This window comes from Polypterus senegalus, chromosome 12 (assembly GCF_016835505.1).
Source record: "Polypterus senegalus isolate Bchr_013 chromosome 12, ASM1683550v1, whole genome shotgun sequence".
NCBI lineage: Eukaryota > Metazoa > Chordata > Cladistia > Polypteriformes > Polypteridae > Polypterus > Polypterus senegalus.
Window position 1 is genome coordinate 63,905,948 of NC_053165.1, and position 27,898 is coordinate 63,933,845.

Here is a 27,898-nt window from a genome sequence, read left to right on the forward strand (position 1 = left end):
TCCTCAGTCTCTAAAGAGGCCGACTCTGACTCTGAGACTGAGGAATTCACTTGGATGAGTGATGTAACGTATTTCCCTGGAAAAGAACTATGTCCAGATGAACTGAATCAGCTTTCTAGAAGCACCCAATTTTATGTCTTTGGTTTAACACTTTAACTGGTTGGACTTTGATTTACTTATTCATTTTAACTCCCCCAAGGAGCATTGATTTTATGGATTACTCGCTGGCTCTTCATGTATTTATTTGGACACCACGTTCTGATTTGAATAGACTGCACTATACACTTACTAAGGCTCCAGTCTTGTTTAGTGTCCTCACTGCACTAGGCTATCCCAGTAATGACTACCAATAACCTTAGTTCAAGGTGATGCCAGCTGCGGGCACCCGTAAAATAAGCCAACAGATGACCAGACTAACTCCGATCGCATTTGCAACTGTGACTTTCATACATTATTTGACTCAATTTAAAAAAAAAAAAAAATGAAGGCATGAAAAATACTGGATTTGCTTTGGCCCAGAAAAAAAAAACCAGTTATGGAAATGTCTGGAGTGGCAGAATGAGGACACAAGCAGGCTCTTGAATTAAATGACAGGTGACACTAACGGATAGGATTTGGACAGCGTGAGACCCCGGAGTTGACTGTTCATCTGTTGGCTTGCTTTCCATCTGATTATTGTTTGATTGTTGGCTGATGAAAAAAGAAAAACACTTCAGCAAATCAGTAATAAAGAAGACATGACAAGTGTGTTAAACTGGTGACTAATTAGTTAGGTGGTCAGAATGAAAACCTTCAGTCTACCAGAATCTGAGTTTGACATTCTTGGTCTGGAAGTATAGGATTACACCCATGTCATATGACCTCTAATTCTAGATCTAGTTTAAAAAAAAAAAAACAAAAACTATCAAACTAGAATTAAAGGCTACGCTAAATTAGCAAAGCAGCAAAAGACTACAAAATAACAATCAGCAAAACAAAATGGATTCTGTGTACCTGTAAGGCAGAACCTTACCATTCAACATCCTGGCTGCATCACCAATTCTGACGTGGATTGACGTGCTGCGTCAATAGATATTTTAAATACGTTCATGTAAGGCAAGAGTTTGTGTGCTGAAAGTGACGATACCTTAACAGATTATAGCTAAACATTAGGAGGAACAGAATCTGATACGCACGCTGTCCATACTGTGTAGTGTGCAATGTTGGACACCACCTCACCTTATTTATGGTGGAACGTCTCCAATCTACTTGTCCAACATTAATTGTGCTCCGAGTAAAGGCTGCTTAAAAAGAATGGAATTGGTTTGCTTGGTAAACCCACTGTTGTTTTTGTTTTTTTGTGTTAATTTAGTAGGCTGTGTAATATAGAAATGTGTGACCTTCAATACTGAAGAAATAAAGCATTATGGTTTTAGTACTAAGGTATTGTACCTTGTTAGCCATTATGGATGTAGTGAGGAGTTAAGCAAAGTGACCCCTTTTATTGGCTAACTAAAAAGATTACACTATGTAGGACTGTCGAGGTAACTCGGGCCCCTTCTAAGATGACTCACTTCCAGGTTTTCCAATGCTGTACTGGTCCTAGTGTGTATTCAAACATAGGGATCTCCAGTTTCTGTATCACATCTCGTCTGAAGAAGGGGCCTGAGTTGCCTCAGCAGCCTGCATATTGTAATCTTTCTAGTTAGCCAATAAAAGGGGTCATTTTGCTCGACTTCTCACTAGCATTATGGTTTGTAACACATCTGACAGGATTCCCTAACTCTGATCTTCAGGGTTCACAGGATTTGGTTTTCATGTTAAGATGAAACTTTAACTGAATATCAAGTATAAATCTAATAGATATTTAAGTTCATATACAACTAAAGTGTAAAATTGGAATGTAAACAGTCCTCAAAGGAAGAACCCGAGTGTATTTATGGTCTGATTTTACAAATTCACAAAGACATAGTGTAAAGTGTTGGCCTTCTCTGGAGCATCTCCAGCAGGATAGGAACTACAGAAATTCTGCTTGGCCATTAGGAGTGAGTACAGTGAGATTCCCTCTTGCCTGCTGATCTGCTTCAATAGCTTCAAACAAAGACTTGAAATTTCCTGCTCCAAATCCCTGAAAAATTGAAAATGAACACCAGTTATTTCATTATCTGTGACAGATGCACAAGGCAGCTTTCAAAACTTCTTTTACCTGATGGTTGTGCCTCTGGATAACCTCCAGAAAAACTGTTGGCCTGTCCTGAACAGGCTTTGTAAATATTTGGAGGAGGTAGCCTTTCTCGTCATAATCAACCAAAATTTTCAGCTCCTAGTGTGGTATAAAAAAAAATACACCACGTCAGGTATTTAGTGCTTTGAGTCAGTGCAGTAGTCACTCATAAGCCTGTAAACTTCAAAATGAACTCCAAGCCAAAGACCGTCATTGCTAATCAGTGCATTCGGAGTCTATTGTTATGATGTCAGAGGCTTACGTTAAAGCTGATTGATTGAAAATCAACGCCTGCCCTTGATGTTGTTCTAGGAAGAAAGAAACATCCATCAATACCAGAATGACCTTCTCTTATATACGCTTGAACATTACGTTGGCCTATCAGGTAGTATTCTTATATGGCTCATTTCTTATTTATTAAATCACAGCACTCCATCACTATGGAACTTAAATATGGTGTCTCTGCCAGGGGAATAAAATGCTATTTTGCTGACTGCAAGTGTTTTGGTTGAAAAATGTTTCTGGCTTCATTGAACTGGCATTAATCGTTCTTTCTTAGAAGATAAGCTTTTATTCGCAGATGTTTCAAGTCTCGTCTCATCCCAGGATTTATTTGTGTAATACAGAGATTTGACCACTGAGATGCTTTTTAACTTTAAAACAAGGTTGTGTTTGTATTAGGGCTTTCTAACCAGACTCTGCTATTATGTATTCATATTTTTCTACTATTTTTTAATAAGTACTGCTTTGCATTAAATATCTATAGTCTGACTGCACATCTTCAGTGACTAAAGGTTAGCGGCTGAGGAGAGACGCCATGAGCAGCATGGGAAAGCATATACACATTTGGTGAATGGCAATAAATAAAGTACATCAGCCTCCAATATCTATGGGGCAGACACCCGCCTGGTCTGCTCAAAGCACAGCTTGGGAGTCCATGTCTGGAGTACTGAGGAGTGACGGGCTGTGGAGACACCAGTTATTTTATAATCGCTTGAGGTATGTGTGTTATGCTTAGGTACTGTACACGACAGCAGGCCAGCCCCCCACTCATATTATTATACAAGGGCTCATTTATTTTGTTTCATATGCTGCTTCTGGGAGGTGTACAGTACTTTGAAATCATTACAGCTTGACGTGTGTATAGATAAAGCCCAGCTAGTAACATTTCTCCTACTGTGCCTTTATGAGAATTAAACTTGCATGAGCTTTAATTACTTATCATCAAAAAATGGAAACTGCATCAGTTGGTGTGAATGCTGTAAACGGCTCCAGCGTGTGATCACTACTTTGAGATATCTGCACGCCATTTAAGTGTTACTCTCGACCCTGTGCTCTGTAACGTGGTGTACTGCACTATAACCCTATTGGAACAATTACATTTGTTAGCTTTTTCGTCATCTTCTTCTTTTGGCTGCTTCCATTAGGGGTCACCACAGCAAATAATCTTTTTTCATATCCTCCTGTCCTCTCCATCTTGTTCTGTTACACCCATCACCTCCATGTCCTTTCTCACCACATCCATAAATCTTCTCTTAGGCCTTCCTCTTTTCCTCTTCCCTGGCAGCTCTATCCTTAGCATCCTTCTCCCAGTATACCCAGCATCTCTCCTCTGCATATGTCCAAACCAACATAATCTCGCCTTTGACTGTCTCCCAACCGTCCAACTTGAGCTGACCCTCTAATGTCTTCTTTTCTAATCCTGTCCATCCTTCCAAGTAGTTTTTCCAAGTTTCCTGTTTAAAAGATTGTGTCTTCTGGTTTAGTAGTAAAGTTATGCAGTAAAAATGTATGCAAGTCTAAAAATAGTTTGCAAGACTGAGAAACTCTCTTTGAGAAACTTGAAGATCTGCGCCATGTAGACTTCTGATGTCTTAAGTGAATGGACTGCATAGCAACACTGAATTTTAAAAGAGAGTCCTTTTTTATTTATTTTCTCCACATCAATACATTTTAGAATTTATTAATGATTTAAATAACAGTCGGGCTCACCTCCAGTGTATCCAGGTCTTCCTTAATCTTAATTTTGGCTGTTTTCAGATTGTTTCTAAGGTTTTGATAGTAAATGTCAGGAACAGATAAAAACTCCATTCCCCTCTCCTTCAAATGTTTGATCTAAAAGACAAAACACAAATGTTGTTCATGAATTATGCAGTATAACTTTATTGTCTGATATCTGACCCGTCTATTCAAAATGAAGAATTATATGGAGCCAAAGTCTATCCCAGCATCATCACACGTGCAGGAAGAACCCATCCTGGTTTAGATATCAGCACTGATACCATTCAAACTAAAATCTCTTTAGCTTTATTATAACACCAAACACAAGACTCTTCAAGACTTGGGAGGAAAACACAAACAACATGGAGAAAAAATAAATGCTGACTGGCAGTGACCAGGCCAGGATTTAGCTAAAAGGTTGCTTTTGTTTTGAAGAAGCAGCCATGATTCATCAAGCACCTATATTCTCCTTTATCTATGAAGCAAATACATAAGTTTGATTAAACACAGGAATTCAATACACTGTGAAAGCTTATGTAAGTTTCTGATAACTTCTGCTAAATCCTACCGCACTGTGCATGCTGCCTGTTTTGTGTATTGAGAATGGTGCCTTGGATCTTCTCAATCTTCTTCTTCTTTCGACTGCTCCCATCAGGGGCCACAGCGGATCATCTTCTTCCATATCTTTCTGTCCTCTGCATCTTGTTCTGTTATCCCCATCACCTGCATGTCCTCTCTCACCACATCCATAGACCTTCGCTTAGGCCTTCCTCTTTTCCTCTTCCCTGGCAGCTCTGTCCTTAGCATCCTTCTCCCAATATACCCAGCATCTCTCCTCTGCACATATCCAAACCAATGCAATCTTGCCTCTCTGACTTTGTCTCCTAACCTGAGCTGACCCTCTAATGTACTCATTTCTAATCCTGTCCATCCTCGTCACCCCCAATGTAAATCTTAGGATCTTTAACTCTGCCACCTCCAGCTCTGTCTCTGTCTAGCCAATCGGTACAGGTCCTTTTCTCCCTCTTTAGTGTCAAACCTCTCATACAACTCGTCATATGCTTTTTCTTTAGCCTTCACCACCTCTCTCTTCACCTTGCGCCTTATGTCCTTGTACTCTTGTCTACTTTCTGCATGTCTCTGACTATCCCACATCTTCGACATCCTCTTCCTCTGTATACTCTCCTGTATGTCCTCATTCCACCACCAGGTTTCCTTTTCCTCCTTCCTCTTTCCAGATGTCCCACCAAGCACCCTTCTTGCCGTCACCCTTACTACATCTGCTGTAGTTTCCCAGCTGTCTGGTAACTCTTCACTGCCACCCAGTGCCTGTCTCACCTCCTCCCTAAACTCAACCTTGCAGTCTTCCTTTTTCAACTTCCACCATTTGATCCTTGGCTCTGCCCTCACTCTCTTCCTATTCTTGATCTCCATTGTTATCCTACAGACCAACATCTTATACTGCTTAACTACACTTTCCCCTGCCACCACTTTGCAATCTTTAGTCTCCTTCAGACCAACTCTTCTGCATAGGATGTAATCTACCTGTCTACATCTTCCTCCACTCTTGTATGTAACCCTATGTTCCTCCCTCTTCTTAAAATACGTATTCACCACAGCCATGTCCATCCTTTTCGCAAAATCCTCTGTTTTCTAACCTCCTTCGTTCCTCTCCTTGCCACCACACCTACCCATCACCTCTTCGTCTCCATTGTTCCCTTCACCAACATGTCCATTGAAATTTTCTCCAATCACCACTTTCTGTTAATCACTTCATCCAACTCACTCCAAAAATCTTCTTTCTCGTCAATTGCATACCGAACTTGCGGTGCATATGCACTAACAACATTCATCATCACACCTCCAATTTCGAGCTTAATAATCATCACTCTGTCTGACACTCTTTTCACCTCCCAAACACTCTTGACATACTGTTCCTTCAGAATAACTCCTACCCCATTTCTCCTCACATCCACACCATGATAGACCAATTTGAATCCACCTCTGATCCACCTGGCCTCACTCCCCTTCCATTTAGTCTCTTGCATGCACAATATATCAACCTTCCTTCTCGCCATCATATCTGCTAACTCCTCCCCCCCTTACTAGTCATACTGCCAACATTCAATGTTCCTACCCTCAGTTGCACTCTCTTTACTTTCCTTCTCTCCTCCTGCCTCCTGACACTTCTTCCCCTTCTTCTTGGGCCAACAGTAGCCCAATTTCCGCCAGCACCCTGTTGGCTAACAGTATTGGTGGCGGTCGTTGTTAACCTGGGGCTCAACCGATCCGGTATGGAAATTTGTATTGTCCGCATATTGATGTGGCAAAATTTTACACCGGATGCCCTTCCTGACGTAACCCTCCCCATTTATCCGAGCTTGGGACCGGCACGAAGAAACACACTGGTTTGTGCATCCCCTGTGGCTGGGTTACCTTGCATCTTGTCAATGAATATCTGAAAACATTTTAATGTCCACTGCCACTCTGTTTTTCTGGAAACTCGAGACTATTAATCTATTTTATGTGCTGACTTAGTGTGGCTAACTAAAAATCTGTTTTGCAGGAATTTAAACTGCAACTTCTCTAATGAATGCAGTATTCAGTATCAATCGGGTTGCAGGCATATTCTGCTCATAATATTAACATCTAAGATGTTCGCCGAATGAAACTGTGCTTAGTACAGTACTCACATTTTGAAAAATGTAACTTCCATCCACCCATTATCTAACTCGCTATATCCTAACACAGGGTCACAGGGGTCTGCTGAAGCCAATCCCAGCCAACACACGGCGTAAGGCAGGAAACAAACCCCGGGCAGGGTGCCAGCCCACCGCAGGGCACACACACACACCAAGCACACACTAGGGATAATTTTAAATCGCCAATACACCTAACCTGCATGTCTTTGGACTATGGGAGGAAACCCATGCAGACACGGGGTGAACATGCAAACATGCAGCAAACCCAGGTCTCCTTGCTGCGAGGCAGCAGCGCTACCACTGTGCCACCATGCCGCCCAGATTTAACTTCAACAGCTAAAAAGTATTTAAACACAATTTTTACAGTATGTATTCAAGCTGAAAAAGTAGATACTTATCTGACACAAATGCTTTAAGGTATTTAAAGTACAAAGCTGTTGGAGGTTCATTTGGGTTTGTTGAATGGAAATGTTGATAAACGTGGACAATATCCGGTGCAGAACATTTCTTTTCCAGGTTAGTGCCCAGCATTTACATGACACAAGCAAATACAAAGAAATCTCAAGAAAGGAGTAGTAGTAAGGATTAGGCAATGCCAGACTTTGTTTCTGATATACTTACGCTTGTGATGATATCTGATGTATTCAGTGCAATGTGTTGAACTCCTGCACTCCCATAATATTCTACATATTCCTGTAAGGAAACATAAGAAACCAGCTATTGAATTTGGTTAACGATGGTGAGCTCCAGCTACATGACAGGATGCATAAGAATGAATGAATGGGAGATAACTGGTCAGCTCATCGTTTATGGTTCATCACTCCTGGTCAGATAACACCACATCACTGGACAAGGAAGTTCAAACCCACCTCTACTTCCTACGCAAACTGAAGAGAGCACAAGTTCCACCCTCCACCATGTGCTCTTTCTACCGGGGCACATTCGAGAGCATCCTCACTAGCTGCATCCCTGTGTGGTATGGAGGCTGCACTGCCTCCTGTAGGAAGTCCCTGCAACGCATAGTGGATGCGGCCAGTAAGATCATTGGTGCCCCACTGCCCTTCCTCAAGGACATTTACCTGACCTGCGTCACCCGTAGAGCCATCAGCATTGCTGGGGTCCCTTCCCAGCCCTTACTTTCCCTCTTCAGCCCGCTCCACAAGACTGTCGGACAGCTTCATCCACCAAGCTGTCAGGATGTTGAACTCTGTCCACTATCTTCCCCCCCTGGACCGTAACAATAGTCACTATCTATCAAGTACCCTACCTTAGCTGGTATTGTTTAAGGACTCAATATTACATCTGCTGCTAACTGTCTGTCTTTTAGTACATCTCATAGGCTACTCAATTATGCACCTTTTCACTTTTTACTGTAAGTAGCTTTTGCACTAATGTCTATTGCACATTGTATTTAGGTTTACTTTAAAACTACTAATTTTATTTATCTTATGTTATACTTATATACTTTTTTTGTTTATTTTTTATTTTATATTTTATTGTACTACGAAGATGAGCAAGAAACATTATTTCGATTCTTCTGTATGTTCTGTACATATAGTGAACTGACAATAAAAGGCGATTTGATTTGATCACTTACACCCCTTCTGCTATTTCCAGTGTGCGTTCCTTTTCTTAACATTTCAACACTTCCTTTCCTCTTTTTCAAATCTTTATCATCTTTTACAACGTAAATTCCACTTTAAAGAATATGTCTGTCTCTCCCGCTTACCTGAATCTGGGACTTCTTTCTCCCAAGAGCAGGCTCATTTATTGGCATCTTAATTGTTTCCTCAAAGTTAGCAACAACAGTAGATCGTAAAGCGCTGTAGTCTGTGTGGAGCTGCTTGTCATCAACTGACCAGAATCGATGAAACAGAAGGTTTTTCAAATACCTGGGAAAAGAAGGATTCAAATGGGAAAGCAAAGATTATGGATACTTGGCTGTGAACCATCTAACATCACTGCAGTTTGAACAGTCTGCACACACGGACCACTGCTGACGTGTCCTCAATATACTAGAGAAATGCAGCCTTTACATTTATATTTACTGCATGTACTGTATCTGTGGAGATTCTAAGATAAACGCACGTCCAGAACTCTCTTAACAAGTTATGATACACAGCTCGGACAAGTGATGTGAAAGATGCATCAACTGTGCCTTCAAATGTAGGCAAAGTGATGATCATGAATGCTTTTTCACCTTCATTTTTACAAACACTGCATATAGTTGTTTTTGCCATTGTAGCCTTATTTAAAACATACCTACTGTAGTCAGGACTGTGGCCTTTTCCTGTTTATCACTACTAATAATCGTACTAAAAAAATATTTATGTCATTATTATTCTGACCTAGAATTATTTGAGACATTTAAACTTCGAGTGATTCCAACTTTTTAAAAATAGAAAATTACTTTATATGAGAAACTAGAGGGCTCTGCCCCCTGCTCGCTTCTCTCGCCAACCCCTATGCGCTAGTCATTTCCCGGATCTGCCGCTTGCGATGAATCGTGCTCTGCTTTTGGATAAACACAGATATTAACTCTGTTGTTTGATATCTCTGTCTTTCAAAACTATTATCGTTGAGGATTTGTCACATGTTGGTTTATTATATATGTGAGTGTGATCTTTCAGATTCTTATAGAAATCCAAGAAAACTTCCTTGTCAGTGTTTTTCAGATAAATTTCATGTGAAGTGCAATACTTTTGGAAATATGGATTTGCATCCATTATTGGCTGTAGAATTTCTAATATGTTCAATCGTTTAATTCTTTCAATTCTATGTTGCATCGCTTCTCTGTGATCATAAATATAAACCTGACCGAACTGTGGTTTCTTTAAAATTAAACTTGTAGTAACTCTCATATCTCCTATGTCCATATATTCGATCTCTTTTTGCTGTTCCGTTATTTTATCGAGTAATAATTTCCGTTTGTTAGTGCTAATGCAATCTTTACTGTCTGTTTTTTGAGACTTTCAAATTTTAGTACTTTCATAATCACTAACCTGCTCTGCATGTGTATCGCGCCAACGTTTTTGAATTCTGTACAACATTCTTCTTTGTCTTCTACTCTTTGTCTTTTATTTCCATCCCTGCTTGGACCTGTTAGGTTTTCAGTTCATCTGTTGGCACAAAGTCTCGTCTTGTGGAAGCTGAAAATATCTCTCTGAAAAAGTCTCGTCTCGTCCCAAGATTTCTTTTATATAATAGAGAGATATTTCAGTGGAAATGTGTTTTGTACCTTTCGTTACTGGCGTCGTGACAAGGTTTTGTTTAATTTTATTATTATTAGTTCAATCAACGTGTCCGTGTAATGCATTCCTTGTGCAACATATTTTTTTTTACATTTATAGTTTTTCCTCTACAAGCACGTCCTGGTTTTTTTTCCCTTAAAGGATTTTTTAGCAAAGACATAATAACTTATTAATGTGACAGTAAAGTCTGGTACGGTCAAAATAATCAAGTGGCCATTGTGAGCATACGGCGGCATGAAATAACAAATAAATATTTCCTATTGTATATGTAATCCGTCCATCACTGTCACTGCTGGTTACTTTACTATCAGAATACTTTGGAAACATTTCTTACCAATCCACTACTGGAATCATCTCTTCATTGGCTTGGTTTCCCACCACATGATCCACGAAATTCAGATTCCCTGGTGGTCTAACAAGAAGAGAATTCATAAAGAGCCTTTCTGATTAGACCGGCTTGACATTAAAACACTAATTGCACCTCATTCAAACGTAAAATCTTCAACTATCAGAATAGAACGCATGAAAATAGAGGTAATGAAAATCTTTATTGTAAGCACTAAGCCTGATTCATAGAACACCTGCATTGAATTTCTACAATAAGAATGTATTTGTGGCTCTATGCAGAATGTCAAATTGTAACATCAGTGGGTTGGTAAAATGCCTCTGTAGAAATAACCACCTAATGAGGTCCCTGAGCAGCACCAGCTGATTAACGGCACAAATTCAACTGTAAAATGGATAACACATTTCTTTTTTAGATACATAGGCCGATGCACTGGACTGCACTGGACTGCACTGGTCGTTTTTATGTGTAATTCAGAAGATTTCTTGTGCATTCCCCCTTCTAGTAAGCTGCACTTCGATCTACCAGCACTCACAGCTTTGGAAGAAGAGGGTCATGGAAGAGTGGCTCCTTAAATCCAGGTAAGAAGATGCCTTTGTAGTCCATTCTCTCCACCAGGGTGTGTGTAGTGTCGCCATACTGTAAATCAGAAGGTCACTCTTTACTATTAAAGCCTGAACAGAAATTTAACATGAACAGCCTATGAAATTTGCATCAACTGGTAGTGGGCTTGTTTTCTGCCCACTGTTACTGGGATAATTTCCATTACTGCGTGACTCTTGAAAAGTACGAGGCAGTTAAGAAAACTGGACAGACCCTTCAACAACTCCCATCTATGGCTGCCGTAATTTAAGCTTTTTCTATACCTCAGTGCAATTACTGTGCTAACAACCAGCAGCATCTTAGCATGAAGCTTAGAGCGCCGATTCTTCAAAACGTTTAAGGAACATTGAAATATCTTCGTAGTACATGTTTAATTATTCTATCCTTAAAGACACTCCCAGTGAAGAATATAGATTATTTAAATGAAGTTAAAGTTTTATGTGTATAATTTAACAAACATATTTTGCTTCATTTCACCTTAAAATGATATCGTCATCATATGTAAATACGCTTTATAAAGTGGCCCAGGTTGTGAGATATTATAACTGTAGTGCAAGTTTACAGTGGGGTGATTGTACTTATAAGTACAAACCGTTCTACAAGGAGCAATTGATTGAGTGCATTTAAAGTTCTTGGGATTAAACTGTTTCTGAACCGCGAGGTCCATACAGGAAAGGCTTTAAAACATTTTGCAGTGGCAGAGACAGCGTGTGCTTAATGCCGTATACTGATAATTCTCTTTCCGATCAGCTGCTGCTGTGATTCACACTCAGATACAGTGATATAAATACTCCGAGTCGTGCAGTGAGAGTAATATGGAAAAAGATGATCCGCTGTGGCAACTCCTAACGGGAGGAGCTGAAAGAAGAAGAAGAAATAGAAGTGAGAGTAACAACGCTAAAGCAGTTATGGTATTTGGAATACTATGGCTGTTCCCTGAACCATTATATTGTTACAAGTTAATTACAATCAGATGCATTACACTAATAAACAATATGAGGTTAGTTTCTGTGTATTTATAAAGCCGCGTCAGGAAAATGAAGAGTAATCACACAGGAACAGTAGCACTGCTTTGACGCTGGGTGCCGCCAGTCTGCAAACAGTCTGTGTTAAAATCAGGCACATCATTTAATGTCGCTGTCAGATACCCAGCCCTTCACATTGAAATCTACAGATATATATTTGTACTTACTGTTTTTAAGACAGCCAGTTTCACCTTCCCATGTTCATCTTCCTGTACGAAGGGCTGCTTCACAATCTCGGCGCCGCGTTCTTTGGCTTTCTAAAACAAAACAAGGATTATAATGTCATTACTTTGTTTCAGATGGAGTTAATTTCCATGAAAAGACAGCATTACACTTTCAGAGCATCCACAACAAAAAAGCAAACATCTGCTAATAGTACTGGCACAGAAATAAATCTTTGCTTGTTCAGCGGGCAGCAATCCATCTTCCAGTTGTCATTCTCTTAATTAAGTTAGGGTCACAGGGTACTGGATTCTATCCTGAGTGTAAAAGACGAACAAAGGGTCAGATTTGGATAAACTAGCAAACTGGACAACTCCAGCCGTACCCCTCTACATTCCATTAGCGTGTACAGCCCATGCACCTTCAGGACGAGCACTCCCTCTCCTCACTATGCCATCACAATGGACCTGCTGTCTCCTTCACATCTGCTAGACACAGTTTGGGATAGAAATTAACTAAACTGCTTTCAGTGTTACTTGGCATCCATGTTGTCACCATTTCAAAACTTTCCTCCATCGATTATCCAACCTGCTATATCCTAACTACAGGTCATGGGGCTCTGCTGGAGCCAATCCCAGCCAACACAGGGCACAAGGCAGGAAACAAACCCCGAACAGGGCGGCAGGCATTTTAAAACTTGCTATACATAAATTAATGAAGAATGTTCATAGGGTTATATACTCTTCAAAAGTAAAATTGATCATTGAAACAATAAAGAGCTACTTCATAAGTTCTAAAAGTGTGTTTTTGTTTGTTTAAGTACATAAGAGAGGTTTTGCACTTTTGCCATGACAAACAACAGCATTGAATATAATTACATAAGAACTATGCAAACACAAGCAAAAGTGTGTAAATAGAGGGGAAAAGGTGAAAATTGAAATATCAGGTGTGACTTGGGTTTTTGGCAGAGGTGGAGGATCTCCCTATTGTAATAAATAAATCCTGGGATAAGATGAGACTTTTTTAGCCTGCGATGAGACGCGACTTTCTCATAGAGATACTTTCACATCCCGCGAGACGAGACTTTTGTGCCAAGAGATTTAACCACGCCTGGCACCGGAAATAAAAGACAAAGAGTAGATGACAAAGTAGAAAGTCGTAAAGAATTGAAATACGTTGGTGCGATACACACGCAGAGCAGGTTAGAGATAATGAAAGTATGAAAATTTGAAAGTCTCAAAAAACTAGTAAAGATCGCATTAGTGCGAACAAATGGAAATTATTACTCGGCGAAAAGAGATTGAATATATTATTCGGATTTAAACTTTAAGTCGGAGACTTGTAGATCGTCTAATTCGTGTTGCCATCAGGGAAAAGTAGTGTTTCTTCCCAACAAAGAGGCCTATCAGTGAGAATTAAAAGATTTGTTGATTTGGTGAAAGTGAACTCCACATACGCAAGCGGCAGAGACGTGAAGTTGCTGGCACGTAGCGCAGGCCGGGGGGTTGGCGAGCGAAGCCCCCTAGTGTACTAGATTATCAGACCATTTTAAATGTTTGCCACTGAAACGAAAGACCCCAACCCCCCCAAGACCTTGAATTTGATTAAGCAGGTTTCAGACAAACCATAGGCACAAGATGTCACTTTAATTACCTAAGCTTTTCTTTGAATGTACCTAACTGTAATATCACAAACCAGCACATCTGCACAGAGTATGAAGACAATGTGGTGGCATAACAGCCAGTCAGTCTTTAACTAAATACAGAAAGTGACAGAATAACGCGAGTCAGTAAAGTGAATAATAAAAACAAATGCAGAATGTGTACCTCAGTGACCTGGCAATTTTTTGGTACATTTTGCTCAGTGATGTTTAACATATTATAAGACATCCAAGCCACCCATTACAAACCTTGGCTTTACCATTATGTGGATATGAAGAGCTTACACGTGCTTACCTGAACCAAGAACTCGCAGTCCTCAACTGCAAATGCAATGTCTTTTACCCCATCTCCATGTTTCACTAAGTGTTCTCCTATTTCTAGAAAAAAAAAAAACAATCAAACACACTTGCTTATATAAAAAACATGGCTGTGGTTTGTTTCAGTAGCCTAAAGACAACTGTAGTCCTTTAAGACAGAATTTCTTTCAATGCTGCCCAGTAACTTTGTGTAATGGTCTGGTAAGTTGCACAATAATGTAAACAATATAGAATCAATTTTTTTGTTAAACACGCTTGTCTAATAAATAAATTGCACTGCATGACAAGTAGCTACCAAGACAATAAAAAAATGTTTGCAAGAAAGGACAACTCCCATGCTCATTCATGAAGAGGCAACATGTTGGTTCACTTTGGAGAATTCGGCATCAGTTCACTGTCAGTAACTAGTAGAGACAGAGAGAGAGGTGAGGAGCACATACAGTACTGATACAGCGCATTGGCGCACCCACCACGTGATAAACCACCTCAGGATCCCAGATCAGGACATGAGTGCAGCCCTGCAGCGGGTGACACCTCAGCACCACACAAGTTCAGATGGAGTGGAACCATTGGGAGGTTTTTAATGGTGGCTGGAGTGCCAATTCTGCGACCAACCCCTGCAGGTTGGAGGGCCTACATGAGGGCTGGATGCAGATTAACGTCATACCCAGGACGGAGCAATTGCAGGTTAAGAGCCTTGCTCAAGGGCCCAACGAAGTAGAGTCACTTTTGGCGTTTACGGGATTTGAACTGGTAGTCAGCAGATATTTGGCAAAAACTACAAAGATTAGGGGCTAAGACGTTGGAGAGCAAAGCTGGATATTGTGGATCCTCTCTACAGTGGGCTCCTTAAGTGATGCTTGCTGGTGGAGTTTCCTTCTTGTCAGTATCATGCATCCATCCATTATCCATCCCGCTATATCCTAACTACAGGGTCACGGGGGTCTGCTGGAGCCAATCCCAGCCAACACAGAGCGCAAGGCAGGTAACAAACTCCGGGCAGGGCGCCAGCCCACTGCAGTTGTCATTATCAATAAAGTGAAATCCATAAGCAACTCTGTTGCTATTGGCTAAATTTCCAAGTGTAACAATCATAACTACACCTGTGTAATGATTTCACTCAGGCTCAGTTTTCGTGTGTGTTCTATTTGGACATACAGCACATCTGATAAATTAGTGAAATTTCGGCTTGTAATCATTTTTATGTTCCAGAATTGGATTTGTAAGATTCCGTGGTTCCCTTCACTTAACTAATGGACAGTCAAAGTATGTTATAAAAATAAGCAGTATATCATTAACAAAAGCTGTTTTTACCTTTGTTTCCTGGATTTAGGGCTGATGAGAAGACAAATATTATCTAAAAAAAACACAAGGTAGTAATTTAACTTCTGTCTGCATGTGGACCACATGCCATGTTAATCTCATATTATAACACTCTATTCAGTAAATTCTTTGATAACAAACTCTGAAGTACGCAAACTGCTTTTCTTGAGTCTGGATACTTAAATCTTAAACTAAAACATTCAAAATAATGGAGCCTGTTTCACCACCAATACGTCTAAGGAGTATCTTACTAAAATGTGAAAGCCCAATATAAAACAAACACTTGCCTTGTCCTGCTTCACAACATGAGAGACCACCTCTCGGCTGCCGGTTTCAAGACCCTTGTAACCCAGAGGCTCAAAGCCCATCTTGTTGCAGTAGAAGGAAGCAGCCTACAGTGCAAAATACAATACAGCCACAAGTTAAACTACTTGTCCTCCTTATAGACGTGGGGACGTACCCTGAGTAAAACACGAGCAGACATGAGGGCACTGACACGAATTCAAAGCCATAGTCCCGCAGCGAACCACTGTGCCATCGTATCGCGCCTTCCCGAGACTTCAGAAGATAATACTTGAATTTTGTATTGATAATGTGGAAAATAATTCTGCAAACATTTTTTTGAATCTTCTGAGTTGTTGCTGTGTGTCTTTAAATTAATAATCAGAGCTCCTAGTACATACTATATCTCAGAAATGTGAACATGTGAAATCTTTTTATTTTATGTATATATTTTACCATGGCTAACAGAAATACACTTCTCAAATATACCTGGGTACCTGCGGTTAACGCCTACCAAAAAGAAATTGGGATTCAAAAATCATAAATCTTTTTGTGCTTAAAGATTTCATTAGGCAAATGAAAGAAGCTCGACGTAAACAGCCATACATTCTTCTTCCTCTTCTTTTGGCTGCTCCCGTTAGGAGTTGCCACAGCGGATCATCGTTTTCCATATAAACAGCCATACATTGCTTTTCACTAATAGTGCAGCAATATAGTTTCTTTTCTAACCAAAAATGACTAAAAAGTGCAGGTAATCTGAATAGAGCAGTTATTTTACAATACTAAGAAATGCAGAAACATCATATCAAATGCTCAGAACTACAATGCATGCCCAGTTTGAGGTTACTATAGCCATTCAAATGAAAACCCATATTTTGCATGCAGTGTGCCAACAGGATTAGCAATTAAGACATGGGATGGTAAGAGGGTTAGAGGATGTGGGAAAGTTAACTGTGGTCAAGGCTAAAATGATAACTCGTCAGGCAGCATCCTATTCATTCCTCATACAATAAATTGGTATTGTACAAGGAAGTCGGGAGTGGCAGAGAATTATGTAAGAGTGGTACAGGATATGTACGAGGGAAGTGTGACTCTGGTGAGGTCTGCGGTAGGAGTGATGGAGGTGAGATTACATCAGGGATCGGCTCTGAGCCCTTTCTTTTTTGCAATGGTGATGGACAGGTTGACAGACGAGATTAGACAGGAGTCTCCATGGACTATGATGTTTGCTGATGACATTGTGATCTGTAGTGATAGTAGGGAGCAGGTTGAGGAGACCCTGGAGAGGTGGAGAGATGAGAGGAGAGGACAGGAATGAAGGTCAGTAGGAACAGAACAGAATACATGTGTGTAAATGAGAGGGAAGTCAGGGGAATGGTGAGGATGAGGGAGTAGAGCTGGCGAAGGTGGATGAGTTTAAATACTTGGGATCAACAGTACAGAGTAATAGGAGTACAGTCAGGGTGGAGTGGGTGGAGAAGAGTGTCAGGAGTGATTTGTAACAGACGGACATCAGCAAGAGTGAAAGGGAAGGTCTACAGGACGGTAGTGAGACCAGCTATGTTATATGGATTGGAGATGGTGGCAGAGTTAAAGATGCTAAGATTTGCATTGGGGGTGACAAGGATGGACAGGATTAGAAATGAGGATATTAGAGGGTCAGCTCAGGTGGGACAGTTGGGAGACAAAGTCAGAGAGGCGAGATTTCATTGGTTTGGATATGTGCAGAGGAGAGATGCTGGGTATATTGGGAGAAGGATGCTAATGATAGAGCTGCCAGGCAAGAGAAAACGAGGAAGGCCTAAGAGAAGGTTTATGGATGTGGTGAGAGAGGACATGCAGGTGATGGAAGTAACAGAACAAGATGCAGAGGACAGAAAGATATGGAAAAGATGATCCGCTGTGGCAACCCCTAATGGGAGCAGCCGAAAGAAGAAGATGACCGCATCCTAGAGAAAAGGACGGTGTCTGTTGAATGCCCCGGCAGGTAATATCAGGCTCCGCAGATATTACAAGTTCAAAAATGACTTCAAACTGGAAGGACACAGGAGAGTCTGGAATGCCTTTGGTTTACCCAGAGAGGCTGTAGGATTTATCGTATTATATTAATTTTGATTATTTGTACCTTTTTCATGTTTAACTAACCCCGTGTGTCTGTTTCATGTTAATATGGCCCTTTTTTTTACATGTAACTAGGGTTTTTGATGTTACTGTGTGTCTGGGCGGTGGCTCAGAAGAGGACTCTGCTGACCAAAAGATGCAATATTAGAAACTAGTAAGGCCCGTTTACTTTCAAGTGGCTCTGCCTTTTAGTAGAGTTTATCTTTTTCCCCCTTCTAATGAAATAAATGTCAGTATAAACATACAGTATCTAATTTTTAGTTTTTTTAGTAATAGATACTGAAAGAACTGCATTATTGACTACTTGGAAGAGAATGAATGGCTTACATAATCGCTTAGAAGTGAGAGAAAGAATTCCAAAGTATGTATGAAGTGCCAGCTTACAAACCGATAACTGAATGGCTGTGTTGTCAGCAGAAGAAAAACATGCCATAGGAAACGAGCAGAGGGTTGATTTCTATTTTTTCTCATTCATTCATTTAAAGAGAAGCATATGCCTTTGTCTCGCTAACGTCACAATGAACCTACTACTACCGTGAGTTACCTTTACCGGCAGAATGGCTCGAATTCTTTGAAACATGAACTCACCAAGGTGTTGAGAACGACAGGGAGATGTTAGCTTATATAGATCCTTAGTGTCTCATGGGCAGGCCCGAGGAGAGAGGGGTGCAGCCAGTACATCGCTCCAGGGCCTATGAAGCCCAACGCGTCCCATAATATTTATTATAATTTGAACATTTATTTATTTAATTCATTTAATTTTTATTGTATTTTTTTTTAATTTTGCAAGTCTGTTTAGTTCGAAAATAAAAAGGCACGTGGGTCACAGCATCAGTTTACGACATAAGAGACATGGGAGAGGAGTCACGTAGTCTACAATGGTATTCCCCGCTCGGTGGGAAGTGACGGGGAGGAGTGGGTTCCGGGCACAGTGAGAAAAAAGTCATCAGCTGACAAACATGTATGTCATGTAGTCGCTGCGTTCTGAAACACCACGAATTTGGGAAAGTGGACTAAGTGAACCGTTGTGAACAGCTGAGCAACTAAGCAAGTGTCAAAGGAGCATAATACAAAGAAACATCACAAAACCATAAAACATATTGTCTATCTCAAGAAGGACACGTCCTTACAAACTAAGACAAAGAACAGCGCGAGAACTTTAGCATACGAGATTGCAAAGCGTTGAGTGAGTGCGAAGCAATAGAAGGCCGTGACATGTGTAGAATTTTGCATAAGGGCCCACACCCCTTCTTTGCACCGGGGCCCGGATTTTCTCTCGGCGGCCCTGCTCATGTGTGGCACGGTGGTAGTACAGAGACCAGGGTTTGTGTCCCGGGTTTTCCCAGTGTGGAGTCTGCATGTTCTCAATGTGTGAGTTTGGATTTCCTCTTGGCGCTCCAGTTTTCTTTGCAAAGTCCAAAGATGTGTAGATCAGATGAATTGGCGTTGCTAAACTTCCCTAGTGTGTGGCTGCGGTGTGTGTGGCTGTGATAGACTGCTGCCCTGTCCAGGGTTTGTTCCTGCCTTGTGCCCTTTGCTAGCTAGAATAGGGTCCAGCACCCCCCCATGACCCTATTCAGGACAAAGCGGGTTAGAAAATGAACTGACTGACTAGAATCATATGTCATGTTTTTTTTTGTAAATTATCTGGTGGTGAGTTTCTACCTCAAACATGTTACTCCACCTCATTGCATATATCTGACTGAAATATTATCACCGAGGAAGCCACTGCGTTAGGACTCTCATGGTCCTACAGCCAGTTTAAGACTTTCCTGTCACTGAGCCGTGGAGTATTAGCTGATAATATAACACTCAGATAAGTACAATACTGCCATCTAGGGATGTACATGATCAGAAATAGTCAGTCAGTTAGTGTCCCACCTGCTATAACCTAACACAGTGTCACAGGGTCTGCTGGAGACAATCCCAGCCAACACAGGGTGCAAGGCAGGAAACAAACCCCAGGCTGGGTGCCAGCCCACCACAGGGCACACACCCACCCACACACTAGGGACAATTTAAGATTGCCAGTCCACCTAACCTGCGTGTCTTTGGACTGTGGGAGGAAACCCACGCAGACACGGGGAGAACCCGGGAAGCAAACTCAGGTCTCCTAACTGCGAGGCAGCAGCGCTACCCACTGTGCCACCGTGCCACCCTGGTCAGAAACAAAGCTCAGATATTTTAGTGCTTGAAGGAATTCATTTGTATTTTTTAAAGAATCTAATATGCTGGGTGAGTTGAGTCAGTGGGGACAATCCCAAAGGGGCAATAAAATAAGACCACTAACCTCTAACTAAAAAAACAACTTTTAAAATAGGATTAAATTTAACTGTAAAACAATATTTGCTCTTTTAAGGTCATCCTAAAACTATACATGTCTGCGCTCCTGTTGCCGTTACACGATTGTCTTCATTCTAAGTTGTGTTATTGTCCATTTGTGTCATAGCGCTGAAGCAGGTAAGTGCTTGAGAATCGACAGGGAATTAGCCGATGTTGCTTTGTGCTGCAAACAGAAAGACCTGAATAAGGCTGTCAGGAGTACAATGGAGGAGGGACAGAGCGTGACCAGAAAGTGGGAGTATGAACAGTGGCACAGCCAACAGAGCTGGAAAACACTTTAAAGGACTTGAAGTGGATGACAATGTGAGGGAGAGGATGTATGGAGAAGGTCTGACAGAGACAAGGAAATGCTCAAGACTAGACTGGGCCCGAGTGGAGACAGTTAGGGGAGTGCAGTTGGACACAAGAAGTGTGCAAAACATGGAAGGATTATTGATAATAGTTGTTTTGTCACGCGGTTTAATTTGGAAATGGCAGAAGTTCAAGGGAAGCCTTTTTAGTCTACTTATCATTACCCTGGCAAAGAAGTGCATATGGGATGCCAGGTGTACTCCTGATAAAGAGGTTTGTGACCAGAAATGTGCAGTTGAGAAAAAAGATTTTGGAAAAGGAGCTAGAAAGAAAAATGAAGAGAGATATTGAGAAGTGGAGTTTCACAGCCGCTAAGAAGAGATAGAAGGGCTTGTGGGCATTTGGGAACGGGAAATAGAGCTTTAATGAGAATTGAACTGAAATATATAAAACTAAGGGGCTCTGCCCTCTGCTCACGTCGCTCGCCAACCACCGGGCAGGCATCATGTGTTGGCCTCTTTGGGGTTCATCCGCTCGCATATGGGGATGAGGATGTTCAATTTAAACAGATTGTTATTTTCATGGGAATTGTTACATATGCATAACATAACTAACTGTTTTACATTACAGCGAGTAATTAACCGTAGTAAAAAATAGTAAAACGGAATAATTTGAAAGAAAATTATGTTTCATGTTGCGTTAGGGGTATTCATTGTGTGATGCATTTTTGTTCTGTTTGGCTTTGAAATTAACATACAAATACTTTTTAAACTTACACTTTTACTGTAAAACTTCAGTAAAAACTATTTTTTTGAATTACATTTTCGTCAATATTGCATTGAATTTTGATTCTGTATTTGGACTTTCACTGTGACAATGCAACTTATAACTGCCTGTGAGTGAATTTCATTTCTTTCTCTCTTATAAATAAACCGACTTTTTCGAATGTTTGTCCCTGTGATTTGTTGATTGTCTTTGCAAAAGCTATTCTAACGGGAAATTGTTAATGTTTTAATACGAATGGCATATCAAGATCTCCTTTGGTGTCTCATGTTATCCAGGGAGGATGTACTACATTACCTTTCTTGGATACATTCTTCTTTCTACAATAATTTGTGTGGTGGAAAACTGGGCGGTGTTAACGGTTTTAGATATCCATCCATTATCCATCTCATTATATCCCAACTACAGGGTCACAGGAGTCTGATGGAGCCAATCCCAGCCAATACAGGGCGCAGGAAACAAACCCCGGGCAGGGTGCCAGCCCACCGCAGGGTTGTAGATATTCTTTGTCATATTGTAAGTTGATGTTTTCATCTTCCGCACCATCACCACCAACTGTTTCAGCAAAGTCTATTGATACGCATTTAACCAATTTGCTGTCTAACCGATCGACATTTTGTGTGTAAATTTATTTGATTTCATCGTTTCTCTGTGCTAGGACTGCCCGTGTACTCATTTTTACTGCTGATAACTATTCAGGATGAAATTATTCAATTAGATTTGGACATAATATGTCTTCTTTAATTGGAAATTTAAAGTGAGGAAGACAAAATAATTTATAAGAGGTGAGAGAGCAGGAACTGTGTCTGACAAAAGCATTCACGCAAATGAGAGGTGAGAGGGCCATGTGTGTGGTTGAATATGGTGGAGAGGATGACGGGACTTGAAAAAATTTCTTTGAAAAAAGTCTCGTCTCAGGATTAAGATTAAGGGGCTTTATAATAGAGAGATATGTGTGTGTAGTATGGATGTTTGGTCCAATGTTTTAAAGGGGTTATGGTCTTCAGTTTAAGAAATTAAAATGGGAAAATGACTCTTCTTTAACATGACTGTTACTTAACAAAACTGCTTTGGTTGTATGGGGTGGTGGAATTGTTGTGCACTGTATTTTGTAATGTGTGCATTAAAGTTATTTTTACACAATATATAAATAAATAAAAAAATGCAAACTGTCATATTGCCACTAAAAGTCCACAGTAACTGAAGGTTAGTTCAAAGTTTGACTCCCTGTAGCTGAACAATATGTAAAAGAGGTTACAAACAACTTGTAAATGATGTCACAGATATATTTTCATCCGTAGTGCTGTCATATTATACAACATTCAGTTACCTATTGTCATTACTTCTTATGCACTTTCACAATATACTGTAATATAATTAAAGTGTATGAGTTAGAACAGATGCAGGGGGTGGAGGATATTAATTTTTCATTTAATATCATTTTGTCCTCGGAGCAATTGTAGTTCACGAGTAATTGATAGATAGATACTTTATTAATCCCAAGGGGAAATTCACATAATCCTGCAGCAGTATACTGATACAAAGAAACAATATTAAATTAAATAGTAATAAAAATGAAAAAAATAAAAATAAAAAAGCAGACCATAACTTATAATAATAAATATAATAAAAATAAATAAAAAATAATAAAGTGTTACAGGTGTTCAGAGCACTTTCATTAACCCTGCATGGACGGATGGCACTTTACATAGATATATGAACGAATGCCATACTCTTCAAATTAAGTCACCAAGGGTGCCAGATCAAAGGCTATGTTGAGTCCTGCCATCAGTATGGAACTAATTATCAGCAGGCCTGTGCCTCCCATTCTCACAGCCAATAGTAACTTGTTAAAAGAATACACCTCTCCGTCCAGACAGAAAAACAGCATCCATAAAAGAAAAGGCCACTTACCTGCTTAGCATTGCCCACCCAAAATGTAATGTGATCAAATGAGAGGAATTTTCCCTTTTCATGCTACAAAAAACAAATGTCAGGTACATTCAATTGTTATATCACTTACTGGAAGGGTAAAAACGGCAAAACCGCTCACAAGACAACTCCTTACGTTCACGTTATGTAGAAAAGGCAATCGCCAGTCAAGATTACTAACATGTTTCTCTATTGGCATCTTTCCCAAAACAACTCTAAGACAAATAAAACTGTTAGAAACTACAACTAGATTTTTACTTTAAACACACTAAAAGTGAAATTTGTTATTACACTGTGCAAGTAAAATTAACTAATGCAAGGAAAATCTATATACCCAACAGCTGTACTGGTCAAATAAAAAGAGTGTCATTTACTGCTTGTAATTTTTCTTTCGAGCAACACTACTTACAGCTCATTTCATAACTTCGATGGAATGAACTGTATGCTCAAGCGTTGTTGTGACATCTAATACATTTTCTTACTTCTTGTATGTAATTTACACACATGTACAAAAAACATGTCACTTTCATATTTCAATACTTTGTGTGTGTATATATTATATAGGTAAATAATGTACATTATATAGAAAAGAATGACAGTATATAATTGATAGAAAATATACAATGCATCATAATTATGTTGAAGAAATTGTGGTGACACTCACCTTTTCTCCTTTGTCGCTATATGATGTCTAAAAAAGATAAATAACGAAGGACACAGGTGAAATAAAATGTTACCGAGGATCGATCGTCATTTAGAGAACGCCACAGGTTATCTCTCGTGGCTGATATGAACTGACTGCGATTCAGATACAGTACTGTATGAACGCTTTGACACTTGCACTCGCACATGTTGTAAGACGGTTATATCTAGGAGAAGACACCGCTTTGAACTTGCCGTGTGATTCTTACCATTTTGCTGCGCTGGCGTTGCCCTCTTTCAGTTCACCGCTCACTTGCACGCTTTACGGAGATCGTAGGAATTCCAAAGAAGTAAATCCTATGGCGCTGGCCCCGCCCACAGACGCGCCCCTAGTCGGAGCAAATCGCGCAGAGCCATCCTAAACATTTATTAGCCGCATACGTGTTTGTTTATTTATTTATGTATACTTGTAAATAATAACTATTTGAACGAACATGTTGGCGAGCAGCATATACACACTTTCAATTATTTTCTCTCTCTTTGCGATCACAAATGAATTCTGAACTGCTCATATTAAAAGAAGGTTTAATCTGTTTTGTAACTTTACCTGGTCACTTGCTAGCGTATCCCTGTTTCTTCTGGATGCCCTACTAAGGACGTTTTCTAAGCTATGTGTTAATATATATAGGGGTTAAGGTTTATGACGTGTATGTTCTGCAGCCTTCGTTAGTTAGACTTGTATTTAAATCCTACAAAAGCGCTGCATGCTTAATTGGTATTAACCATCCATTCATCTATCCAGCCACTGTCTCACCCAGCACGTAAATAGTTCAGAGTGGCTGCCGATCCTGAGAGCACTGGGAACAAAGTTGGAATCCATCCTGTACAATCAATCATCTCACGCCCCATCACTCACTCTTACAGACGCGGCAGTAGCTAATCTACCGAGAGCTTCATTAATTCAGATGCGGGAGGAACATCAAAACAGAATGTGCAGCAACCAGGTAAGGATTCAAACTCTACAGCTGTGAGACGGTAGTGCTAATCACTGAGTCACCCCGCCATCCTTAGCATATTATGGGCTTTGGCAGTAACATCATGAAATGAAAGGATTTTTACAGTAATTAATATTGTATGAAAATGAACCCTGATATCAGCATTAGTTTATACGACTACTCCATGCTGGCTCTGAATGAGCGAATATTGGGGTTACGTATGAGAGTGACATTTAATGGACCACACTTTTATATGAAGAGCTTGGCCCAACTTAGCTAAGTAATAGCTTAACTAATAGCTAAGTTGTCTCAACATCTCACCCAGATTGTTCTTAAATGAGATAGAAAATTTGGGTTAGTTGTAGAAAATACACAATGGATAGATTTATAAGACAAGCGATTTCTGTATGAAACATGTATAAACATTTGTAAGGCTTTAACTTCTTCTTTAAGTTCAGCAAACATAAAAAAAAAAAACCTCTAGGGGGGGAATCTCTGAAATCTGATTACTCTCATATGTGTGTATAGCTGAAAAGAGGAGTTTCCTGAAGCAGACTTTTTATTGGATGCTAAAATAGCCTGAAAAGTGCAGATTCTTATTCTAAATGACTTGTCACTCGGAGGACCTTGGGTGTCCAAGGCATCTTTAGTTATGCAACGTACAGAAAATGACAATCTATGCAGAAATGATAAATACGGACGCTGAGCACACACATTTGGAAAGCCATGGAATTTGCAATACAATATGATAAATGTTACATTCGAAACAAAACTAAATTCCGAGTTTAATTATCATCAAGAATTTAATTTTGAAGTCTTATTTGGGAAGAACAGAAAAAAATATACAAATGGTTCCTTATTTTCTACAAGAAGCTAATATTTATAGCAGCAACATGTTAGTTAAATAATCCACAAAAGTCATACAACACTAAAACACATCCCCGACTTCACTGCTGAATTGTATTCAAAGGACTATACAGAATGAGCACAATGACTGGACAGAAGCTCATCACAAAGGTACAACACTGGGGTTGAATGCAGAATTGTATTTTGCACAAACTACACTGCTACACTGGAAAAAAAAAAAGTTACATTTACGGTAAAGTACTGGCAGCTGGGTTGCTAGAATTTTACCATAATAAATAAGGTGACAAAATGTTTAGGTCTATAGTATAAGTTTGTAGTATATAACTGTTTTTTTCTTTACAATGCATTCCAACAGAAGGAAATGTTTAACCATAACCAGAAATCCATGCATTATAATAAACATGCCAATCAATAAACCATTAAAAAGTACTGTCAGGATCAAACCCCAGTACGCAGTTGGAATCAGTAAAGTAACAACAACCAATATCAAACATGTATCGTTTAATTATATACATTAAAAATAATTCAGTATGTAAGGAAGTTACGGGGCATTGTCTGTGGAGAAGTAAAGTTTGGTGTCCTACAGATGAGCCAGCTTATCGAATACTGTACATCCATCCATTAATTATCCAACCCGCTATATCCTGACTACAGGGTCTGCTGGAGCGAATCCCAGACAACACAGGGCGCAAGGCAGGAAACAAACCCCAGGCAGGGCGCCAGCCCAACCCACCATAAATCAGCTTCTATTGCCTCAAAAAACCTTCAGCACGCAGGGAAAAAATAAGTCTGCTAACTCTGCTGAAGTTTTTTCCCCTACTGAGAATTCTTAGCTACGCGGTTCACCAGGAACACTACGGTAAAAGGGGGCGTGTCCTTATGCAAATATCGGTGTTAGTGAAACAGGCCTTTACCGTTTTACATTTTACAATTGCTTAACATCACTAACAGTTTTACACTTAATTAACAGAGATTTTTTCAGTGTATGCATTTAACACATTTGGACGTTTTGTGTGTTAGATTAAAGTTAGGAATATTTAAACAGTCTCTGGAGTGCTTATGCAGAGTACTTTATTTTTGATACCAAATATTGTTCATAATAAGGAATTACCCTTTTTTTAAATTAGACGGTAAGATATTGATTTGGATAAAACTGTGCATTGTTCTTCACAATGCTGCATGTACACGGTCCTACGTTCACACTGAATGGCTCCTCAAAGCAGCATGTGATCCATGAAATACAAAAGGAGTGTCCAAATAAGGCCGTGTAGCTGCCTCTGCTTTATGGTGAATTCCTGCCACAAATTACAGGCTTTGCTTCTTATTTAAAATGACCCGCAGATGGGGCGTCTCGTACAAAACAATGAACTGGACTTTATGGCCTTACTTGTCATGATTTGTACTATTCTATATCTCAGTTTCAAATTCTGCTATATTTGCAAGGAAACAAAAAATAAGAAAGTACCTCTTCCTCATAATGTCATTTGTAAGGAACAGAGGACATTGTTACTCTCTGAGGTTCAGTGTGTCAATTATTTTCCTCGTCGTTATTGTCAGTTTTTGTGTATTCTTGAAGATGGGATAGTTATTTTTCTTTATTTTAAACGATCTTGTAATTAATGCAGTTTGGATACAAGCATTCCAGCCTACACTATATGTTACACAGACCACTTAAGAAGAACATGACGGCTCCATACTTGGTAGTAAGGGATGTTTCAATCTGCGCATTTTGTTTTGCAGTGGAGAAACGAGGAGGTCAGCAGGTTTTCTTCTACGTGGTGCACAAACACTGCAAGATATTGGGGTGAGTGTGGACATGGGAGCATTTTATTAATTGACCAACCATAAATGACCTGAGGACATTGGCATTGCATCAGCAGTAACTTCAGACAGTGTGAGAACTGGTTTCCATCTGATTTGAAAAACAACGCATCCATGCTTTCAATAAACCACCATGGAGAATGAAAAGTTAAAGACAATTAAGTAATCGGCCCTCGGAAAACTCGTTAAGAAAGGCAACTCTTTCTCAGAAGAAATGTCAAGGTTCA

At 39.9% G+C, this 27,898-nt stretch overlaps 1 protein-coding gene across 1 annotated transcript; it reads right to left on the reverse strand.

The window, feature by feature from the left end:
- Nucleotides 1–1,517: 1,517 nt before the first annotated feature.
- Nucleotides 1,518–24,337, reverse strand: hpdb (4-hydroxyphenylpyruvate dioxygenase b). The gene is made up of 14 exons (XM_039772678.1): nt 24,258–24,337; nt 24,011–24,037; nt 23,329–23,391; nt 15,882–15,986; nt 15,586–15,628; nt 14,249–14,331; nt 12,299–12,388; nt 11,039–11,142; nt 10,492–10,569; nt 8,636–8,798; nt 7,528–7,599; nt 4,196–4,318; nt 2,186–2,302; nt 1,518–2,107 (listed from the first exon to the last, which is right to left on the reverse strand). The coding sequence occupies exons 1-14, from the start codon at nt 24,258–24,260 to the stop codon at nt 1,997–1,999; spliced, it is 1,182 nt and encodes a 393-aa protein (XP_039628612.1). The 5' UTR covers nt 24,261–24,337; the 3' UTR covers nt 1,518–1,996.
- Between the last annotated feature and the right edge of the window lie 3,561 nt (nt 24,338–27,898).